The 23,224-nt window shown below is 47.9% G+C and overlaps 1 protein-coding gene across 5 annotated transcripts in view; it reads left to right on the top strand.

Annotated features, from left to right (window-relative positions):
- The window catches only part of SLC8A3 (solute carrier family 8 member A3), a gene marked incomplete at both ends in the record, with an annotated part of 96,839 nt that overhangs the window by 55,981 nt on the left and 17,634 nt on the right, over positions 1–23,224 (top strand). The window contains 2 exons of one of the 5 annotated variants that reach the window (XM_080344628.1): positions 17,377–17,485; positions 18,585–18,785. In XM_080344628.1, the coding sequence (XP_080200754.1) occupies positions 17,377–17,485; positions 18,585–18,785 (310 nt within the window). The remainder of the gene's footprint in view (positions 1–17,376; positions 17,486–18,584; positions 18,786–23,224) is intronic. The other 4 variants (XM_080344632.1, XM_080344630.1, XM_080344631.1 and 1 more) reach the window with 4 other exon arrangements.

Here is a 23,224-nt window from a genome sequence, read left to right as displayed (position 1 = left end):
GAATTGCATCGCTGTGCAGTGCAAAATGACTGCCCAAGCCTACTTCATGTCAAAAGTTATTTTTAAAAGAGCTCGCAAAAGAAAAGGAGAAAAATCTTGAGGAACTGTAACCACTGTAGTTGACTAGAGTTTTCCAAGAAAGCAGGTCTGTATGAGCTAACCTGTCCATCCGTCACCTTTCCAAAGAGGAGATCAGAGTGAGCTCCAAAGACTGGCTATACTGAACCAGCGTGAGCCTGGTGCCACGGAGGTTGGGAGGTCCCGTCAGCCCATCTGTGTGCAGCTTGTGGGAGATGGGTGATGAGGCCACAGCCAAGCAGCCTGGTGACACGAGAAGCAGGAAGGAAGGAAGGAAATGGGATACCTGAACAGGCAACATTTTCTTCCCAGCTTGATAACCACAGGTGGTGAGGACCAGGGCTGCTGTAGTGCTGGAGACATTTCTGCATTAGGACATGGCGCTGGCCAGTTTTCTGCATGGATAATGACATTTTGTGTCCCTAAGTTTCCCTGGTGGCTTTGGCATCTTAATTTGTGTGTTGGTTTTGGTGCAGTGTGTGGTTTAACACACACCACATTTCATCCCAGCAGCAGGCACTTTCTGTGAGGTGGAGAGATTTTCTGTTACAGTTTGTGAAATGCTTTGTGTGGTGTTTCAGTGAGCTTTTAACAGGACGTGAACCTGGTTTAGCAGGAGAGGCATAACTGATGAGAGCTAACGTACAAAATCAGCTCATACAAGGCTCAGGTGCCTCCAAATGATGACTTCTCACATAACAGGAATGGCACGTTGTGGAGAAGGGTAGTGGGCAGGCTGGTCTGAACTGAAGGATGCCTGAATATGAGGAGCTGAGCTGAAAAAAGTAGTAAGCAGTGACTTTGTTTTTAGCCTTTACATATATGGGTTTCAAAGCAGGTCAGGGTGACCAGCTGGGGCACTTGATTTTAGGCATGTTTTATTTTAGAGGCACTTGATTCTAGCTAGATTTTGCAATAACAAGCTGCAATTCTGAGAGCCTTGACTTTTATGTTCCCAGTGCCAAATATTTGGGTTTGGGGGAAGGCCAAGTATTCCCTTTTCCCATGAATTTTTTCCGTGCCTCAGTTGCTCATCAGTGAAATGAAGATGTTGATGTTTACCTGTATTTTTTTAATTGCTTCTATTCTTTTTGATCCTTTGATAGGAAGTGGTGTCCCAGTATAAGGTGGTATATTACCCTGTAAATGAAATAAGAAGAAATTCCTGAAAAAAATCTGCATTTTGGAAAAATACTGTACATTTATAATGAAAACAGAAGCTTCGATCTGTGACTCTATGAGCATTTTCAACCATAGTTGTGACCCTCTGAATAGCAAATTTAACCAGCTAGTAAGAGTCTAGCTTTTCTGAGGTACTTTCCACATCATCAACTGGGGATGGGAGGGGGGGTGTTCCTGTTTCTGTTTTTCATTTCCCCTCTGCACTGGCACAGAGGACACCATCCATGAAACATCAACCAAGGCCACTTCCTCCATGACCTTAGTTGTCCTCAGGTCTCCTGGCTCCATATCAGCCAGTTCTACCACTGTATTTTGTGAGCTCTGTCAGGAGCCCGTTTTTACTGAGAAAGATCTTTATAGTGTGGGTAGACTGAAACAGGCTCCTTGATTTATCCCTATTTTAACATTTCTGCCTGTGGGTGATTGAGTTTAATTAAGGCTGACTAGTAAATATTTACCCTCATGACAGAAATAGGTCCAGGTTTGTCTGTTAAAAATATTACACAGCTTGCCTCTTTGGCTGCAGCTAACTGAACCAAATGCTTGGCAATTTTCTTAACGCCAATGAGGAAAAAACCTCAAACCCCACTACTGCAAGCTTTTAACTGTGCAGCTCTCCTCTGGCCAAGGAGCACCTCTCCCCTCAAGCATCCCTGTCTCCTGCATCCCTCGTTCTTGCCAAAGTGAAGCCCGTTGCCATGGAAGCCTCATTAAATCTGCATCTCGCTGGGCTTGGGCTGCAGGGGCTGCGGCTGTATTTTTAGCCGGCGGTGGTTGCATAAGGGGAGTGGGATGGGATGGGGACATGCCTTATATGTTGTCTTGATGGAGGCCTCCTGGGAACCGTCGCTGTCCAAAAGACACGTCCCGCTTGGGAAAGCTCTCTCAGGCTGGGCAGCAGATGAAGCTGGTTTTATGGCCAAGTAAGCTTTTGGATGGTGGTGTAGTTCTGCAGAGCACCAGGAGCTGCAGAAAACGGGGGTCGCTTTAGATTAGACTAAAGATAACAAATCTCTCTTGACTTGAGCAAAACCTTAACACCTGAGGGGTAGGAAGAAACTCATCTGAGCTCAGGGCAGCACTGCACTCCTAGTCATGAATATTTTTTGGGAAAATGATGCCACATATAAGCACATAGCCCTCAAAAAGACGGAAATGGAACTAGATGGTGTCATAGATGCTCAGGGTGAATCCAATCTTGAGTGCAATCTTGCAAAAAATCAATTTTGGAAGGACTGATTTTGAGCCCATCTCCCTGTTTGAGGAGCATGAGGCACTGCAGGATCTGAAAACCATACTTACTGTAAAAAACCCCAACCAAACAAACAAAAAATCAAAACAGAACAAAAAACCACCCTACATGTTTGCCCTTGGTCATTTCAAATAAGATTTGCTGGCAGTGGAAGACAAAAAAAGAGGAGGTTTTAGTGAGTCTCAGCACTTTTGGGATTTCTTGGCTCAAAACATGGGGCTGGGCCCTCTCTCTCTCTCTCAGCACTGAATCCTAGCAGTGCTAAATGCTCAGAAAAACAGATTTTATCCTGAATTACACCTAGGCAATCTTTCAGTCTTCAGTGTGTCTCACAGATGGCCAGGAGAGCCTCATTTAGCCTGTAAAACTGTTAGTGTTTGTGCTGAGGCATGAGAAGGAAAGAGTCCAGCTTGACTGTAAACTAATAACTCTTGTCTTTAATAAAAGCCGTCTCTTTCTTTGGAGACTGTGAAAATTTGATCTGGAGCAGTTGGGCTAAAATTAAAATAGAGCCTAATGCTGCCATCCTGTACAGTCACACTCCATCAGAGCAGAGTCATCTGTGAAGCTCCAAGGGTTAGCAGGGGCTGTTACTATCATTGCTTTTTAAAGAGACGGCAATATCATTAGAAGCTTTTTTGTTTCTCCTTTTTCCACAGCCACAGATCTCCAAATGTCTCTCTCTGCAGGAGGCACCAACTGGTAAAAAAAATATTAAACAAACAAAAACCATCAAAACACTGAAAAACAAACAAAAAACCCCAAAACCCAAAACAACCAAACAAACAACAAACAAACAAACACACCCCCCAACAAAAACAAAAACAAAACCAAAAACCAACCAAACAAAACCCAACAAAACATGAAACCAACCCAGGATTATTTCTAATTTGCTGGAAATGGGATATGACCTGGTTCTCTGCAGGCAAGTGTGCCTGACAAAGTCAGTTTTGGCAGCTGTAGGCTATCTCTGATGTGGTCCCTGTCTGAGTCTTCCATGGGGAGTTCTTTCTAGCTTCAAGGCTGGCTTTGCAGACCCTTCTCAACATTAGGACCATGAAAAAATCAGTGTTTGTGGTTCACAGGCTCTCCTCTGCCATTGTAGGATGTGCAACTCACCTTCCATCTTGCTATGAGATAAGTGGTGTTTTGCCCAGGCAGCCTCATTTCTCCTAGCCCAGTGTTGTGATTTTGAGTCTTGCACATCTTGAGTTGAAGTGGGCTGCTAGACTACTTCAGAAAGCCCCAAATGTCGTCTTCTGGCTCTTTCTCAGGCCCTGACTTGGGATTCAAAGACGCAAGCTGGGGTGAGCTCCCTGCTTGGTGGCACTCACCCACCCAGGAGGGCACGTGTGGGACAGGGACCTGGCAGCCTCAGGGAAGTTCTTGCTGTGCTTTTGCAGCCTCTCTGCACCAGCAATGCTGCTGCAAATGGGTCAGGGAACAGAAATAGTCTGCTGTGGTGGGGCAGGGAGCCAGCTCTGCACTGCTCCATCAGCAGCCCCAGCTGCGAGGGGTGTTCCTGGCAGCAGGGAGTGACCTGGGCAGGCAAGGGGTGGTCTGGCTTGTGTATTTCATTCCAAACCACTCCAGCTAATTGCTGCCTATGAAGCTGAGTAAGTCTGTGATATCCTTCTCTTTGCTTCTGGAGAGCAAAGATAAGTGCAGCCTACCCACGGGTATGAAACCAGGAGATAACCTCAGACCAACGAGGTGCATGTTCAGATTCAGTTTGTGGGCGATCAGCATCAGTTCGAGGGGCTTTTAGCATTTAGAGAGAGTTTATTTCTCAACATACTTTTTACTCTAGTACCTTTCTGGGGTGGCTAGGGAAGTGGAAGTGGAGGTGGAGGGAGAGTGAGGGCAGAGAGCAGAGCTAGGCACAGCATCTGAAAAATAGAATAAGCCACTGATAAACACAGACAGACACCTGGTAAACAGACAGACAGAGCAGAAGGCTTCCACTCCTGACAGTCTCCCCGGAGTACAGCAGTTTCCTTGCAAGAGCGCTGACACTCACTGCAGGGCACATGTGAAGTGAGCTGGAAGAAAGTGGAGGCTGGAGCAGGGAGTGGGTAGAGAGTGATGCTCAGGCACCAATGGAATTACAACCCAGTTATGTTCTGGCTGGGCAGAGAGCTGGGATGGGACCTCCTTTCAGAAAAAATCAAAATCAGCTCCAAAAATTCAAGCACACCTTTTCCTTTTTCTTCAGAAGCTGTTTATCTTGGGATTTCAAATCTTTAAAAGTGTTCTAGGTCCTGTAATGGGAAAGACTCTAGATGGGTCAGGGAGTTACATTTTTAAGGTGAAAGGGCTGAAAGCGCAAAGAGGGAGCTCATCAGACAACAGTCCTTCTTCTGAAAACACAACAAATTCATTGTGGAGGTCTGCATGAGGTTTTAGCCTTCAGAGCTTCTGCTAAGGGCAGTTGTGTCATGTTACTAAACACCCAGGACATGTTTGTTGATGCTCGAGTGAAGAGTGCTGCACCTACCACCATTTTTTGTTATATCAGGTTATGGTTCTAACCAGATGGAGAGAAGCCTGTGAGACCAACATGCAAATACAAACTTCAGTGAGAAATTCCTAGGATTTTTATGCCAAAGTGCATCAGGAGCATGGCTGAGATTTGTCAGGTCAAGTCAAGCAGTTGTTCAGTGGTGCCACCAAAAATTGGAAGGGAGAAGACAGAGCATTCAAGGTGTTGAGGAAGTTGCAATAAGAGGGGTTATACAGCAAGAAGGGGAACAAGATTTGAGGAGCATGTTGGGATAAGGGTAGGGCCAGGTCTTAGGACAGGCAAAGGGCATTGGAGCTAACTCCTGCCACGAGGCAAGGAGTGCAGTAGGAGACTCCTGCCTGTCAGCCGAGGACCCCTGGGGGAGTTTAAGCCATCTCTGATGTGGACTGGTCAGCAGCCTTTTCCAAAAACACTTCCCACAAAGCTGGATCCACATGTGAAGGCTGAGATGGGACTGTTAAGGTGCAATTTAAAGCAGTGAGATGATAGAGGATGATTTTGATTAAAGGAAACCTGCTTGGGTGGGTGAGGGCTGTGCAGGCCGTGGCGTGTTGGGTCTGTTTGATGTGGCCGTGCCAGCACGCAGCACTTGTTGCCTTCTCTGGCTGAGCTGGGCTGTCCTGCGAGGGCACCGGCTGTGGGGAGGCAGGGGTGTTCTGGCAGCCCCTCTGAGTTGAAGCGGGGTCATCCACAAAATCAAGCAAGGCTCAAAGATTGCCCTGCTCCTACATTTAATGCTCCTGAAACACTCTTCTTAGCTGCAAAGCTGACTGATGACATTATTTTTGTTCAGTTTATGAACAAGGAGGTGGCTTTTTTGTGGTCTGAAGTTCTGGATTCTGGAAGCACAAACCCAGCAGGGCGGACCTCCTCCTGGGAGCCTGCAGCTCCTGAGGCCTTCGTTCATGGAATCTGACGAGTAGTCCTGTTTGTTTTTTCCAGATTGTTTTAATAGGTAAGAAATATAAGGAAAACCATCCCAAATAAATGAAATTATGTAGGTGGGTATCCTCAACCCTATTTTCAGTGCTACGGAAGAGAAGAAACAGTGAACATGGTCAAATGCATCAGACCTTGGATAAAGTTGCAACATCTTGGCTCTGTGTGAATGGTTGGATATGCAACTTCCATGTTGCCGTGGCAAGTCAGTGTGCTGTCCCTTATCTTGGTCACAAGAAGGCTGTGACCAGAGCCAAAGCACCCCGATGCTGGCTCCAGGTCCTTTTGTTCATATATAATAATCGTATTTGTGGCATGCAGAGCGGGCTCATTTCAGGCTGGCAGCTGCACTGCGTTGTTTGCAGCTCATTAATTTCCTACAGATTGCTGCCTTGCTGCTCCGCTGAATGCAGCACAACTGTGATGGCCGGGCTGAACACTGCCGTGCTGAGCTGAGCGCGCTGTCTGCGCCGAGATGGGGGAAGAGCAGGACAGGGAGGGGAAAGGGGCACTCCTAAGGCTGATGTGTGGAGAGGTTTGCAATGAGAAAGTTTGCTTCACTCCCTGCTGCTTTTTATGTGCTTTGAACATTGAAGTCTGGGGATGCTCTTAGGGGCATGAGCCAGGAAGGAGGTCTAGGCAGCTGTGGGTGGTTGAGATATGCCGAGTCCCATGCTGGGAAGTGGAGGGACTATTCTGACTTTTCTTGGAATGCCAAATTTCATTGTGAGTGCATTAAGTGTAGGACAGCAAGTTTTGGGAGCAGCCACGTTAAGAGGAGCCCTTGGTCTCCACCTACGTTGCCTGCTCTGGAAAGAGCAGTGCTGTAGACAGTAGGCGCAAATCTCTGCTGGCAGGTGCACATCTGGGCTGTGCCTGCAGCTGATGCCAGCCCAGGGGATATGGATATGTCACAGGGGAGACTGAGGTTCTCTAATCCCTGCTGGCAGTGACCACCTTCACTCCCACCACAGCCTGGCTCCTGTGGCGGTAGGATCAGCAAGCTGAGGTCCCCGTGGCCATCAGCCTCCCCTCCTGTGCTGGGTGGCTTGTCCGCAATGTGCCAGTGTGTCCCTGCCCACCCTCCTGGGGAGCCTTGAGCATCTCTGTCCCCAGCTGTGGCCCCCCTGTTGGAGACAAAGCCACCCCAGCTATGCCAGGATCCAGGTGGGCAGAGGGCTGATATGAGTTTTTGAAGCAGCACAGCAGCAGTGGGACTTGAGCAGAGCTCCCAGAGGGCTGGTTTTGGCACTTAGGCAGCAGCGGCTAGTGTGTCTCTGCTGGGATGCAATGTGGCAGTGCAGGTTTGGTTGGAGGCAACCCATATCGGATGTTGCAAATCCATTGGGAGTTCGGAGAACTTAATTTTGAGGAGAGATCAAAGAAGTTGCATAGCTCAGCTGAGCCACAGCCAGCAGTGGGTGGCATGCAGTCCTCCAGAGCTGTGCCCAGAGAGAAGGACGCACGTGGTTGTCCTCAGGATGTCTAGGGGTGGATGACCTGGGGGTGCAGGTGGTTATCAGCACTCACAGGAGTGATGAGCTGAGGCAGGGATCAGTGCTCAGTGCATGCCCCGGGGCAGCAAGCTCAAGTCTATGGGGGTATCTTCCAGAGGATCAGTGCCCAAAGGCCAGCAGCTTGAGTCTGTTCAAACCTGCCGTGACAAAGCACTGAGGGATGTATGCCAGGGCCACGCCATTGGGCAGTGCTGGGGTCTCATTTCAGCCAACAACCTTTGGCAATATTTGCCCTACAAGGGATTTGAAGCCTTCCTGGGCTAGTGAGGGGTTGTTTTGAATCTGACACTTCTTATTCCTCAACTTCCTCTCCCCCTCTGTCCCCACCTTCTCATTCTTACCAGCATCTCCATGGCAACCTTATTGCTGAAGAATAGAGAAGACATCTAAATATAGCTTCCAAATCTCTGTGCCTTCAGTAAAAACTCTAAAACCAGGAGCGATGGCTTGAAGCACTGGGCTGCTAATACCAGCCAGTGAAGACAGTCTTGCAAGTGGGATTTGGGAGCACTGTGGTGGGACAGGGGTCACTTCCAGCTGAATGCCAGTTTCGTGTTTGCTCAGGACATCTCAAGAGGCTTTGAGGTAGTCCAGCCTACCCTCTTCTGTCCAGAGCACTCCCACTCCTGCTCCTTGTCAGGTTTTGGAGCTGTCGCTAATTTGGCCATTTACATCCATGACGTGTTTTGACATCATAGGCTTTCATAGTGGTGCGTTAGACTAAGCTGGAAGCAGGAAAATTCAAAGACCTTTAGTAAGGAATAAATTATGTTCTTTCCTTCTTTCTCCACCCTCTATTTTTTCTTAAATTTTGTACTGCGTGACCACGATGGCATTGTGGCTGAGGTTTTGTTCCTTTTACTATTCCTTTCTGAGAGGAAAAGGGTGCAGTATCTTCTCAGCAAAGCTGCTCTCCTGGGAACCTGCCCAAGGTAGGGAGAAGAGAAATGTTCATACCCAGGGCTTTGGCACTGCTTTACACCTACACCAGTCTGATACCCACCAGAACTGGCTGGTTTCATGGGCTGCCAAGCTGAATTATGACTTTTACAAGATAAGTGTTTATTGTACAGACCTCAACAAATAGTTCCACAGGCTGTCAGGACTTTGTCTGCTCTCTCCTGGCCCCGAAGCATCAAGTCTTGAAGGGTCAGCAAGAAAAAGCTGACCTGCAGAAGGCCAGGCAAGGGCCTGCTTGTGTCTGCACATACTAGTTCAGTATCTAGAGCCAACAGTCTGGAAGGTGATGCACAGATCAGCCTAGATTTCTTCTTCTTTTTTTTTTTTTTTTTAAAGAGGAACTTCAGCAAAGATTATTGCTGTACCTGAAAATGTTTAATAGTAAAAAAAATAGCTTTATTAAACTGAATAAAGAAAAAACTGCGGAGCTGGGCTATTATGCTTGTACAGCTTAAATATCTCAACTCAGCTGATGAGCAGCATGGACTTAGCTGTGGGAAAGCGGGTTTAACAAACCATGTTCTTTGCAGAAATTCTTAAAACCAAATTGTGGCATCTTTCCTTGAAGAACTCTGGTTTAGAGCATTTTATCATGTTTGAACAAAGTGAAATGCAGAGTGCTTTGGAAATCTGCTTGTCCGGCAGGTGTGACTGCATTAAGGAAGCTCCCTAAGCATTTTTTGTGCTTCCTTACTGTGGCTTTTCCAGCTCTGCAGGGCTTCCAAGTTGAGTGTCAGACATTTGCCATTTCTTGACTTGCCCTGAATAATATATCACATACTTAAGGAATTTTTTGCAAGGCATCACGGTGCTTAATGGGCTCACCTGCCTGCAACTTAGCAGCTATAATTTGTTGTTGTGGGTATCATAGTTTGCACCAGTACAAAGTTGTTGTGAAATGCTGCTGTGTGAGGTTGACAGCATTTCAGGTCTCTTTGCAGGATGGCATGGCAGTGGAAAGTGATGGCCATGCTGTTGTGTAAGGAAACAAATACAAATTGAAAAGCGAGACTGACCACAAGCACAAAGTAACCTCTTTATTTTTTTGCCATCCAGGCTGGAGGAAGGATAACAGGCTTGCTTTTTTTTTTTTTTTTTTTTTACCAGCTATCCCTATAGATGCTTCACTGGTAACACTTTGAAGTTTTCTAATACAAGTCTTTAAAAAATAAGGCTTTAGTCTTTGCTATGTCCCTCTAATTATCATGTGTCAGCCACTGAGGTATTTGCAATAGTTCTAATTGAAACATGAGCCAATTTACTAATTAGCCAAGATTACATGGGGAATAGACAAAGGGAAAATGCCTATATGTGTCAATATTTTTTCCTCTATCCCTTACAAAGACCTGGTGTGACGTGACCAAGCTCCATGGCCAACAGCTAGCCAGGCAGAGCCTCTGAGCTCCTGACAGTCCCAAGCAGAGTCCCACGCAGTCCAGGGGAGATGGGCATGGAGGGGCAGGCAGGGTTTTGAACTGGGCTCCTGGTCTCTGCCTCAGGGTACAGCCACTTCTTACATAGCGTCTTCCTCAGCAGACCTTTCCCCCTTCCCTGCAACCTGCTCTAGGGGAGAGATGAATGTTCCTGGCCCTCGCAGGAATAGAGCAGAGGTGCCCCATGTGCTGCACGCATGGCAGTGGTAGGGGCGTGCAGAAGAACTCTAGGTCTCCTGGACAGGACCTGATTGCTGCCTGTGTGGGATGGGGCAGCAGGGGCATGGCGAGCCCTCCTTGCTTTGTGTGCTGGAAAACAGCACCAAAGGCTTCTTCCTCCTCTCCTCCCAAGCGAATTGTACCTTGTCAGTCAGGGTAGATGTTGGGAAGGACTTTCTAAGGGTGAGGAGGTGAAAAATGGGGAAAGATTGTCCAGAAAACCATCTCAAGAAGCTTTCAAAACCCAGTTGAACCACCACCTGCCTGTCAGGAATGGCTTGGTGGTACTGGCCCTGCCCAGAGTCAGGGTGATAGCTGAGTGCTAGCAGTTGCTTCCAGCCCTGTTTCTGAGGTCTTTTTGTTCCTGAATGCCTTAAAGGAACTTCAGCAAGGAAGAGGAGGTGCCCTAGGGACATGCCCAGCTCCCTTCATAAGGGAATCGTATCAGATGAAGCAGAATAAGTTGATATTCCTGTGAATAAGTTATGCCTCTCTCTGCTCTCTTCCCTCATCCTCTTTATGGCTGCATCACTGTAACATCTTCCACATTAGGAGTCCAAAGCAAGTAGGGACTATCCCCTACCAAATCCCTGTGAGAAATAAAGATCACAGCCACTGCATGGATATAGAAGCTGAAGCACGGAAGTATCAAGTGACTTGCTTGGGTGACCTCAGGCTTGCCTGGAGAACTACATAGGTCATATAGTGACTAGCACTGCAGAGAACCCTATTTTAATCATAAAATGATAAGTAGTTGTCATCTGATTATCCCATAAGCCAGCTTGAAGATGAAAGAGAAAAAAATCCAGTTTCTGGGAGTGCTTCTGTCTATGATGCTTTATAGCCAACTGGTCTGGTAGTGAGGTGGTCCAGGCTGTTCTCCATGTGCTTGCTGCACAAAATGGGACAGCTGTTGCATAGCTGCTCTTCCAAGGTCCTCATGAATGACACAGCCAGTTCCTGGAGACTGGCCCACAATGGCTAATCTCCAGCTTCTATGCTAACACCAGTTCTTCTGTAACTCATACATCAGCAACTTGAATATCAATGATCTGTTTGAAACTCTATTCTGACAGTTTGTCTATCCTGTTGACATCTGCTTAGGTAATTGGTACCAACGTCTGCTCTGACCTTAGAGGCACCTTCAGTTCTGACGTGGCTGCTAGAACAGTGACCATCACTGGTGACTGGAGCTAGATGCTTCAAAATGTGTTCCCCCTTCTGTAATCCCTGTGAAAGCCAAAATCTTGTTTCATGGGCACATGAGCTTAAGCCTGATGTGCATCCTGCCTATCTTTGTCATATGTTGGCTAAGTCCCTAAATTACCATGATTTCTTGTTGAAATTAAGACCTCTTCTCATCTCCTTTGTGACTTTAGTAAATTTGCTTTGGGATCTAATGATTCTCCCCCTCAGACACCTCTCATCCTTGTATGTGCTATGTGACAGCATAATCCTTTGCTTTAAAGTCACTCAGCTTGTCCCACCTTGGGTTACTTGATGTGCAACTCTATGGGACAACGTGCATGACATCAGGACTTATCTTACTGGCTTCCTCACTTTGTCTGGCAGTGTCGTCACATTGGTCTGTTAAATATCTGCTGCTCAGTGAGCCAGGGAAAGACAGATACCTGCTATGCATAGCCTTATTTAATCCCCTCTGGTTTGCCTCACATTTTGACATTTTACCTAGTCGTCATTTCTGCAGTAGACCTTCTCAACAAGATCTTCTGGCAGAAAAAAGAGGTCCTATCTGTAGTTTCATGTAGAAAACCCGGACCAGTGTCAGCAGTCATGTGCAGAGCTCTGGGGAAGAGTCAGATTGGCACCACACACTTTGACCTTCTTGCTGCATTGACTTGCACCCACAGCAAGTCACATGAGGATTTAGGTGTATCAAGATGTTTCAAGAATGCTGCGGATTGACCCAAGGGGAATGCACTAATGATTCACATTAATGAGTTACTAAAGACCTCCTGGTACTTCTCACTGTCCCAAAGATGTTTACATTGCTGTCCTGACTGCTTTCCATCCTGGCTAACAGGTTCCCTCTGGGGACTATAAATCCTGCTCTTGTACAGCCTTGCTTGTTTCAATGGTATACACTATGTGACATTTCCTGACTCACACTGATTTTAGAGCTGAGCCTTATTTCACATTCCAAAGTCACGCAGACATATCCTCTTAACCTCCTCAGCAATAATTCCTGCAAATGAGAGCCTCCACACAGAGAAATACTCAATATTTTCTAGCACATTAATCAAATAACCATCCAGTTGTTGCCTTACGTGTTGGAAGCGGACATGTTGTCAAATAAAATGATTTTATAGATTATCCTCTCTACTTCACAGATGGGGAATTTAGCAACATCATGTGTACAAAGTCCTTTAGGAGATCAATGTCTATTCATTTCATCTTCGGTTGCTTACTCAGAGAAATCTCATACTTAATGTTACTCCCCAGAGGAGCCTTCCCATTCCTAACTTTTAAAACCAATGGTTGTTTTAAGCACATATTAAAAGGAGAGCCTAGACTGCCATCATCTGAGGGCCATTGGTGGCAGCTTGCAATAACTCAAGAGAAAAGGTGGATAGTGAGCAGCAGACTTCTGTATGGCCAGGTGATCCCCGGGTATGCCACAGCTCTCAGCTTGTCCTGCTGTATCACAGCCCAAACTGAAAGCATCACTCAGTCTGCTGAAGACAGCACAGAGGCCTGGATTAAAGAGCTCTTCCTACCAATGCACCCGTGCTTGGGTTGAGATTGGACTATGCCATGGCTTGATGCTGGCAGCACGGTTTTAGGGCTTGCAGAGTGGTTCTTTGCTGCTAGCTCCCAGTGGTGTTTAATGAAGGCAGTTGATTGCCAGGAGAGGCTTTTGGATGGCCTGTTGTTCTCTGTTTTTGGGCTGTCTAAGGTATGTCTTGGCCACGAGGAAGCTGCCAGAGAGAAAGGGGAAGGCTGCAAATGTCCTCCTTGCCCCATGCAGAGTGACCAGAGACTGGGTAATGAAAGCTGCTCAGCTGAGCAAGGTGGGCTTCAGATCCCTCACTTCCCATCACGGTGAATGTGCCTGTCAGGGCTGCTGCACCCCCAACCCCGCTTGTGCCTGCCTCTGCCTCCATTAATTTCGAGAAGCTGTCAGGATGTTCTTGCAGCAAAATGTTCCTGATCCTCCTGCTCCCGCACGCTCTCTGCCTCTCAGTGTCCTCCTGTCACATCTCTCGCATTAACGTGATGTCTTCCTGGGGCGGTGTTACGCTCCAGCCCTTCTCCCCATCCATCTCCTCTGCTCTCCATGCCTTCCCAGGAGGTAGCTCTCAGTGTGGCTGCAGGTGAGAGATGAGCTTGCACAGGAGCAATCTGTGTTTTGGCCTCTAGATGATTTATGACAGCTCAGGACACAGCTGTAGTTATGGTTGCTTTCATAGCCCTGGAGAGTTGTGAGTTGCTCGCAGTGGGTAGGGATGCTGCAGAGCCTGGGAAAGGGCAGCCTCACCAGCCTTTGTGGGCTGGGAGGGGTGGCTTGACAGGCCACTGACACCGTCCTCTGTCAGCACTGACCTTTCTGTGGTGACAGTCACTGGAGCAGCCATCTAGCTGAGAGAAAGGCATTTCCCTGCAAGGGAGCAAGCCCAGTCCTGTGCCCCGATCGTCACAGGCTGCAGAGCAACCCAGGAGCACAGATGCTGCTCCTCCCTCTGCCGCAAAATCCCAATGAAAGGTTAACCACTCCTCGTTATCTGGCACTGGGTCTGTGAGCCCTCTCCCACCGCCCGGTGTCGCTGCACAGTCCTGCAAACTGCTGCCATGCTCCTTTCCTCCTTGCACAGGGAAGGCTGGCAACACCCTGGCTCTGGAGCAGGAGTGGGCAGCAGCTGCGGTTTGGCTGGAGCCCCCATCCCACTCCGCCTGACTGTGGGTGGTGCTGTGGTTCCCACTCCACACAGTCCTCACCTCTGGGCTCCTGTGCTGGGTCCCCAAAGCGTTCATGGGGGGCCTGCTGAGCACTCACCGCCTCGCTGCAAAGCTGGAGAGGTCAGGCACCTCCTCCTCTTTTGAGATTGAGTCAGGTTAGGTGAGGGGTGCAGGGTGCTGCCCGTGTCTGTACAAGGCACCTGCAGCTTTGGTCTGTGGAAGTTTTGCCTCTCACCTGTTGTTTCAGAGCCAGGTAAAAGGTCTTTTTTTTCCTATGGCTCATAGTGAAAAAGGAAACCAGGAATTGGTCTCTAAGTTCAGATACCCTTTTTTGAAAAGCCACCTGAGGCTTTACTGTGTGATAATGGTTCAGTTTGCAGCAGAGCTGAACTGATCTAGGAGTCCAGAGGGTTTGCTCTCTCACTTTCCTGCCCCAAGGTGAGTTGCTTTGCAAAGCCAGCATTTTATCGTGCATCCTCCCTATGGATCCCCACCACATCTTCTTCCTCTTTCTTTACCTTTTTTTTTTTTTTTTTTTGTAATATTAAAGAGGCAGTACTCCAAGGAAATCTCACTGCTGTGGCACTGCTTAGTAGGCTGTATCGAGCTCTCTGTATTTAACAAAATGTGCACGCAGTGAGTCATTATTCCTTGAGTACACAGCTCTGAGTATTCATTGCACAGATGAGGGGCTCATGTGAAATCAGGCTTTCCATACACACAGCACATGGCTGGGGACATCATCTGCTGGGCATGTGTCCTCATTAAATGAGCTGCACACACCACTCATGGAGTTGGGAGAGTCACCTCATAAAAAAAAAAAAAAGAAAAGAAAGAACAGGAAAGAAAGAACAAGAAAGCGAGAAAGAGAGAAAGAGAGAAGAAAAGAAAGAGAAGAAAGAGAGAGAGAGAGAGAGAAAGAAAGAAAGAAAGAAAGAAAGAAAGAAAGAAAGGTTGCTGTATGAAAGCAAACTCAAATGGTGTGCATGCATAATATTCATTGCATAAAGGCTTAGAATAGCTTTGTTGTGATACCTAATCTGGCCCCTGGGAAACAAGGTCTGGGGACTTTTTGTAAATTTTTGCAGACAGGCAATACTGAGTAATTTGGAGCTCCCAGAATGGAAAAAGCATAAGCAATAGTAATTATGAATAGGATTTTAAAAAGCAACCCACGTTCAGGAAGTACTGGCTGCTTTTGAAAATCCCGCCTTGTGTTTTGTAGTATATGAGCAAGGAAAGTTCAGAGCTATGAGTCAGCTTTAGGTTTAACTCAGCAAATTGAACAAGCTTTGCAAAGTACCAGGGGCCCAGACAACATCTTGTTTTAAAGCCAAATTCAGTCAACCTCTCCAAAAAAAAATGCAACAAAATCATTGTGATGAAGTCTTAGTCAAGCACCAACATTTACACCAGAGACATATCATTTAAAATCCTATGTCCTTCAGGCTGGATTAGTGGATTGAAAGGGTCTGGAGAAGGCAAAGGAGGCTTGCTGGCATTAGTGCAGGATATGGGTACTGTCAAAAATAAAGCTGATTTAGCTTAGAAACAAGAATTAGAGGTGATGTGCCTTGCATATTCCTGCACTGATGGTTGTCCAAACTCTTCTCCCTATCCCATATGCCATCATTTGAAAGACAGGGTTTGGGACCAGACCAAAACCAAGAGCCAGCACAGGGAATAGGATTTCTGTAATCAGAGTACAGGAGCAGTTGTGACTTGAGTCAAACTGGAGGAGGGCTGGATAATTTTGTGGTCATTGGTGGTATCAGTAGGAATGAAAGCTGCAGCGATGACAATTTATCAACCCTCCTATTCTGCATTGTTAAATGGTGATTTTCAGGGGGCTGCTCACAGTAGCAGCATCTGCAGGATGGGGATCATAGCACCCCCAGGGTGTAGGGATGGACTTCTCATTCTCTGAAGTGCTGCGTGATCAAAGATACTGGGTATATTTAATGCCAAGGGCTACTGGCTGAGGCACATAGGATCTGAAGCTCGAGGCCATTTTTCCAGACTCTATGATTGTCAGTCCTGCTCTTCTCCTCCTTTCCATCCCCAGCCAAGACTAGTTGTGTACAAAATGCACCAGGGACTGATCTGAACATTGAGGATGGGCAGGAAGTGAGGGCAGGTCATAGCTGCAGGGCCATGTGTGGGTACGGAGCTGTGGGAAGGGGGTCATTCACTGGCAGGAGGGGCACTGGCCTGGTGGCTCTCGGGGACAGTTGTTTTTAAGTGGAAGTGACTTTTTGTTTAAAAAATGCAGTTCCAGGTTGGATTTGGGCCCAGCTGGAAGTCCAGGAGCCCTGAGATGGTGGCAGGCACATACTGCTTTACAGTGGTTGCATTTATACAAGTATGTAATTGTATGTGCCTATCAGTGCACACGCAGACAATGTTGCATGTAGGAGAGGTGAGATCAGCCTGGAATAAAAGCACCAATCCCTTCTGTCACGCGTGAGGGATGGGACTGCATGAAGCCTTGCAGCTACCAGAAAAGTGGGGGGCAGGAGGAGGGGGGAGGGGCACAGGGGTCCTTTTCAGCCCCTGACAGTGCAGCTCTGGCTGGAAGGAGGCGGCAGGCTGAAATTGCCTTCAGTTCATTTCCCTTGCTCTATTTGCCTGTGAAAGCTGAGGGATGGTGACCTCTGCATAAGGTGGATATTTGCTGTGAAAAAAAACATGGCACGGTGAGCTCAGCAATTCTTCTCCTGCAAAACGCTCCAAGAACTCTTAATAAATTTACCTAAGGAGAGATGTAGGATCGGCTCCCTGGCAGCTGATGAACCCGCATCACCTGGAGTTCCCTCTGACATGAATTCTATCAGCACTGCAGAGTCTCCCCATGGCCTGTGTGGCTGGTGGGTGCCTGCCTGACAGGCGCGTGTTGGCAGCAGGGGTGCAGCAGCGGAGTGCCTGCAGGATGTGTGTGTGCTTGTGCATCTGCTTTTGCACGTGTGTGTGTGTGTGTGTGCAGAGGGTAGCAGGGTGAGGGATGTCTACTTCTCTGCTGGCCAGGAGACCTCCTTGCCCACACACTGAGCCCTGAGCTGCCGTGCTGGCAGCTCCTGAGCCCCTCGCTGGTTTGCCAGGGGATCAGAGCTATTTCTGTCTAACTTGGATTTTCACAGTGTGGCGTGCCATCATGCCTTTGGGCTAAACAGAAAACTGGGCAGTGTCACTTGCAGGAGTGGGGCTTTAGCCTTTCTCAAGGGCCATGTTGAGCTTTTTCAGTGGGTGAGAAAACTTTGACTCTCTAACGTCCCCATTCAACTCTCTATTTTCCTCCACTGTTGCTTCTCTGTTCCCTTCTCCACTTTATGACACTTACTGTTTTTCCATCCACAGCAAAACAGTTCACATCAAGGTAATTGATGATGAGGAATATGAAAAAAACAAGAATTTCTTCATTGAACTGATGAGCCCCCGGATGGTGGATATGAGTTTACAGAAAGGTGTAGTACTGGCCCTCCAGACTAACATTAACGTTCTTGTTTCCTCTTCTCTTCCATCTCCTTCCTCCTCTTCTTCCTCTGTCTCTCTGTCTCCACCTGCTCCGCCCTAAATGCTGCTGTGCGCACACACTGTGTCACATGGTACCTGTGGGGGGAGTGATGCTGGGGCCAGGGAGAGGTAAAGTGGTGAGGGGGTCAGAGAGAGAAGGATGGAGAGCAGTCTTGCTTGTCTGTATTTCTGCAGCAGCGTGAAAGGGACCACCTGCCATCCCCCACTAGAGGGTCCAAGCAAATATTGCAGCATCAGCAGGAAGATGCTGGCTGAAAAACATCCAGCATCTCAGGAGATCATTGCCTGGCCCTGGTCCTATGGGATGTCCTGATCAGACTCATGTTAGATAAACACAGGAATCAAGGCAGCAGGAAGAAGGGATAAGCCCCACTCCAGCACCCAGGGTATTTCCATTCAAGCCTCGGAGGCATTTTAGTCCCATTGTGTTGGCCACAAGGTCCCACCAAAACTGCCTGCTCCCAGGGAAGGCTGTGTCCTTGCTCAGGAACAGGTGAGGGGGAAGAAGCAGATGCTATTGAGGAGAAAAAGCAATAAAATGTGCCATTTTAAAAATGGAAATTAGAAATATCAGTCTCCTTCACAGCTAATAGCACTGTAGCCTGCCAGCAGAGACCCACCTCACCTCACTGGGGAACCGTGTCTGTGAGTTCCCATCTTTCTCTCTTCTCCGAAAGCTCCCAGCCCAGACTCCCTGCAGAGTTATTACTAATTGTGAGAGTAGCAGAAGGAATTGATCTTCCAGGTAAAATGCAATGGGTACCTCAGGGTGGTTCCTGGTGTTTTCCAGGCAGCTAATACCTTTCCATTACCATGTGACACCGAAAAAAATGTGCTGCAGAAGTCACCTCCCTCTAACCATCAGCAAAATCTGTTCCCCTCCAACCCCATGTCCCTCCCTCTTCACCCCCTTGCCAGCCCCCTCTCTCCCTAACACCCTCCCGCTCACCAAGGAGCAGCTGTGATGGATCCCCCGTGTCCAACAGGCAGGCCGACATGCACCGTCCCACCGGGAATGGGCTGTGTGCCAGGAGCCCTCCCTGCCACCGCCGCCACTGCTGCTGCTGCTGCTGCCACCTCGCCTCCAGCCAGCTGTACATGGTTGTCTCTCTTGTTGTCCCTACAGGAAGACCGTAAGGGTTAAGATAGTAGATGAGGAGGAGTACGAAAGGCAGGAGAATTTCTTCATTGCCCTTGGTGAACCGAAATGGATGGAACGAGGAATATCAGGTGTGAGATCCTTTATGGAAAAAATGAAAATAGAAAAAAAATCAGAATCAAGTCTCCAAACCCCAATTCCAGAAAATATAACCCTCTTTCTCCTTCTTCCCCCTCCTTCCTTTTCTCCTCCTCCTGTAGATGGATCGACTTTATTCTCTGCCCTCCTGTATTCTTGCTCTCACCCTGTTTCGGTGTCATCTCTGCCTCTTAGAGCCCAGCTTACTTCTGATCCTCCTTTTGTGCAATGCTTGAGCCTTGGAAGCTGAATTATTTTGATTGGGTTTCCTTGTCTTGATCTGTTTTTTGTTCTGAGCACACCTTTGCTGTTCTCCTCTCTCCTGCTCCTTTGCCAGGACCTTGGGGAATGTGTAAGGCAAGAGAAGGGCGTAATGCATGGCTGCCCCTTTGGCTCCTCCCGTACGCTCCTCTGTCCTTCCCTCTGTCGTTGCCTGTCACTGGCATTGCTTGGGTGCACTTAAGTCCCTATGAGGTACAGTGAAAAGCCCACAGGAGAAGAGGGAAGTTGTGAGGTATCTTGCTTTGCTTTTATTTTTAAAATGCTTCTTTCACCTGAAAACTTCCTTAATGTGTTGCAAGCAATCACAGGCTGTTGTACACAGGGTGTATAGCTCTGCTGAGGTCCTACTTCATCAGCAGAGACACCCAGGATCTCCCAGCAGAGCAGAATAATAGTGGGAGTAAACCCTGACTAATGGTTGTGTCTTGCCTAGATGTATCTTTGTCCTTGTCCTATAAATGTTTGACCCCTTTGTCACTGAGAGAGTCTTGCCATTGTCTTCACCAGCCAGATGAGGTTGCATGTAAGAGAGTGTGAGATCATCCAGGAAGGCCAAGCTTTAAACAGAAGCACTTTACAAAAGGGGATTCAAATCCACCTTCCGGGTGTCTGATACGGAGTAGAGACAGACGTCTGTGCCCACAGGCTTATTTCTCCTCCCACGTGCTGCTGCAGGTGATGGGAGCACCTGGCAGTTGCCTGTGCATCGCACAGCTTTCCCTTCCTGAAATGCCTCTTATCTCACCAGCACAGCAGCTGCCCCCTGGCCAGTCCCAGCTCCCGTGCACGGCTCTGCAGGACATCCAGGATACACACAGCTCACATTAGCATGACAATGTCATATAGCATCCATGGTTTTGTAAAATGTCACCCCAAAGAAGATTCATAGTTTAATGCTTTTAGACCATCTCATGCAGCCCACAGGCAATGAGGGGCGTGAGTTTTCACTGTGTGCTGAGCACAGGCCCTCAGGTTTCACCAAAGTCCAACTTGATCAGCAGTGGTGACCAGTGTGCTGTATCCCATAGGGGTATGTCCCAGCAGTTAATTGCCCTCTAGGATAAAGATATAGGCATGGCTTTTAGGCAGAAATTGTCTGGCCTTAGTTTGTAGCCACTAGTTATTTTCTGACTTTTCTCCATCACATTAAAGAACCATGTAGCATGCTATAGCTTCTGTGTAGATACCTGCTCCCTATAGCCATATTACACTCAGATTTCTTCTTGGGAGTTTAAGGAGATTAAGCCCTTTGAGTCTATGACTGCAAAGTGCCACACTGGGCTGTCTCCTCTCCACACATGCCCCTTCCCATCCTCGGGGCTCCCACCTCCACCTCAGCAGGTACAGGAGAAAAATCACCTTCATTTGTCTCTCTTCTTTTTATGCAGTCAGCAGCCTGGAGTATCACACTGAAGTTTCTGCTCAGATGCCTGCTCTCTGTGAGCCCTGCATCTTTTTCTAAACCAGTGAGCTTCAGGATACAGAGTAAGGATCAGGCTGGATTTTGTGAACACCTGCATTACTTTTTCCCTTGTAGACCGGTTTGCATCTGGCTGCATAAAAGCACTTAAATGAAAAAAGTCCAAATAGATCTTAAGGTGGTTCAGTTGTAAAATGTCCTCATTATTAGGACTATGATGCCGTTTTGCCATATTGTGTGTGTCTCATTTACACCAGCATCAACTAGAGTCAGTGGGACTGTCTGGTTTGCAACAGAGAGAGCGGAGATCAGAGCCAGACTAAATGATGTGCAGCACAGAGCCAGCTGCTTTCCCTGCCAGAGGTGAAGGTGCACCCTCAGATGGACCCTCTTTACTCAGAGGAAGTGAAGGACCATGTCAAGGAAGAGACACAGAGCCCTGTTTGGCCTTGTTAGAGAAAAGTCAGATTGAGAGCACCGTGATTTTAAAATAGGAGGGAGATTAAAATGTACTTGTAAATGTTGCTGGCACAAGGTGGCACAGTCGCTACACTAATTCCAGGGCATCTGGAAAGATCCCCAGCTCCCTAGCACTGCATGCTGCAGCATCTCTGATGAGCGTACCTTGTGCCTGGGATGAAGAATAAGGAGCTACACGAGGCTTTCCCATGAAGAAGTGATCAGGAGTGATCACTGCTGTCACCAGCAGCTTCACAGGGCACACGTATGAGCAGTGGTCCTGGCAGCCTGGGACGTGCAGGGGCCCGCAAGTGCTCAGGGCAGCACCCGACCTGCTGTGCAGTGTTGGGAAAGGATGCTCACACAGACTCCAACGTGCATGCTCCTGCTGTCATCGTGCTGCTGCCCGGGCAGAGTTTGGATGGCTTATTTATTGCAAAGAACACGCACGACCGATACAGCCCCTGAGGTGCAAGGTGAAGCTCAGCCACCACGGTGCAAACAGGCTCCTGCAGCGCTGTGCGGACACTGCCATTGCCCTGCACCGCAGATGGGGGAAAATCCCAAACTGCAGCTGCCTGTCTGGGACTTCATTTGGTTTTGTCGTAGTGATGAATGGGCCCCCACACGACTCACATGGCAAGGACATAGCACAGCTCCTGCCTCTCCTGTGTGGTTCAGGCTGGGTTGCTTTTGACGACAAGTCTCTCTGGGTTTTGGCTACCCACGTGTTTGTTGCCAGCAGCACAAAAGATGGTTCCCTTGATGGTGTATCCTTGTTTTGTTGTTACTCCCCATTTAGCTCTGTCACACTGAGCTTAGGGTGCTGTAGGAGTATTGGATGTTCTCAGATGGCTCTTCGTAGTGTCTTCAAAACATCTCTTCTGGCCCCGTTGGGAGCAGAGCAGTTGTGTTTGGAAGTAATCTGTGATCTGGGTCATACAGAGACAGCCAGTGTATCACTGTCATGCCTGCACCATCACAGCTTTGTGCCAAGGGCCTCCACTCACCCTGCGACCTCCCCTTAAGGGCACAAGACAGGTAGCAGTGCTGAAGTCCGTGATGAAATGTGGCACCCTGAAGGGCAGGCAGAGCTGACAGCAGGGCCAGTGATCAGGGGAATAGATGTGCACTTCTTAAACCAGCCTGGGGCAGAGTTTGGATGGTTTATTTTGGGTACAGAACTTGGTCTGGAGCCCCATGCTATTAAAATCCCCTGTGCTGTCCCTGAGGGTGCCCACACTGCTGCTGGCTGTGGTGGTGGGAGTTTCTGATGGACACACAGTGAAAGGGGATAGAAAGCAGATTTAGGGTTTGCTACCATATGGTTAATTTGCATTACTAGCTGTGCTGTCCCATACATGTGCCAGTACAAAGCAGTCACCACCTGTCAAGGGGACATCTACTTGCCCTGACTGGAGGTGTTGGGGAATGACCTTGTCTTGAGCTGCATGATTAAGTAGGACTGTGTGTCTCCAAGAGGGGCTCTGTGAGGGCCAAGAGCTCAGCAGGAAATTCAGCTTATTGCTCTTGCTCTCTGCACCTGTGAGCACCTTACTGGGGGAAAACGTCTCTACTCATGAAGGAACCTGCGCTGGTCCAAGCACAAATTCCTGTCTTCAGGTTGCTCAGGGCATGCACAACACATAACAGCCTTTTGACTGAAACGTTTTCCATTATCTACTGATGCTGTTTCTCACTGTTCACCCCCAATTGTATCAGTGCCGTGCTGCTCTGAGCCATGGGATACTCAGTTGTTAACCCTGGCTGTAAGGGGAGCCGACCACTTACTCCTGCTCTTTGCTTTTCCCCCCTTATATGAACGTTACATCTACAATACCAAACCTTGTCCTGCAGTCCGTTTGTTCTTTTTCACTGATTGCTTTCTGCAGCTGGAGTTTTTCAAAGACATTCTGATCATTCAAACAAATCACATTGAGTAGTTTTACTTTAGCAGCTCTTTTTGTTGGTGTGCTTCAATAATTCAAAGAGATGAGAACAGAGCTCTGATGGGTATCTTGCCAGCCCAGTCTGTGATGAAGACCAATACTGACTCAGTGGTGGCATATCAGATGCAAAGAGCACTAGCAAAGATGGTGCTTGCTGCAAGCTTGTTATATCAAAGTGAATGAGTAAAAAGATATCAAAGAGAGACTCACATTCTTTGCCTGGCAAAGATTGTAAATGTTGCTTTTCTCTATCCTCCTGGACATTTCCCAGGTTTTCTGATTTTTTTTGTCGTTTCCATTTCTGAGAAATTACTCTCTGAATCC

This window comes from Nesoenas mayeri, assembly GCF_963082525.1.
Source record: "Nesoenas mayeri genome assembly, chromosome: 5".
Classification (NCBI taxonomy): Eukaryota; Metazoa; Chordata; class Aves; order Columbiformes; family Columbidae; genus Nesoenas; species Nesoenas mayeri.
Note: the sequence above shows the minus strand (reverse complement) of the source record. Positions and strands in the feature narration are given on the sequence as shown.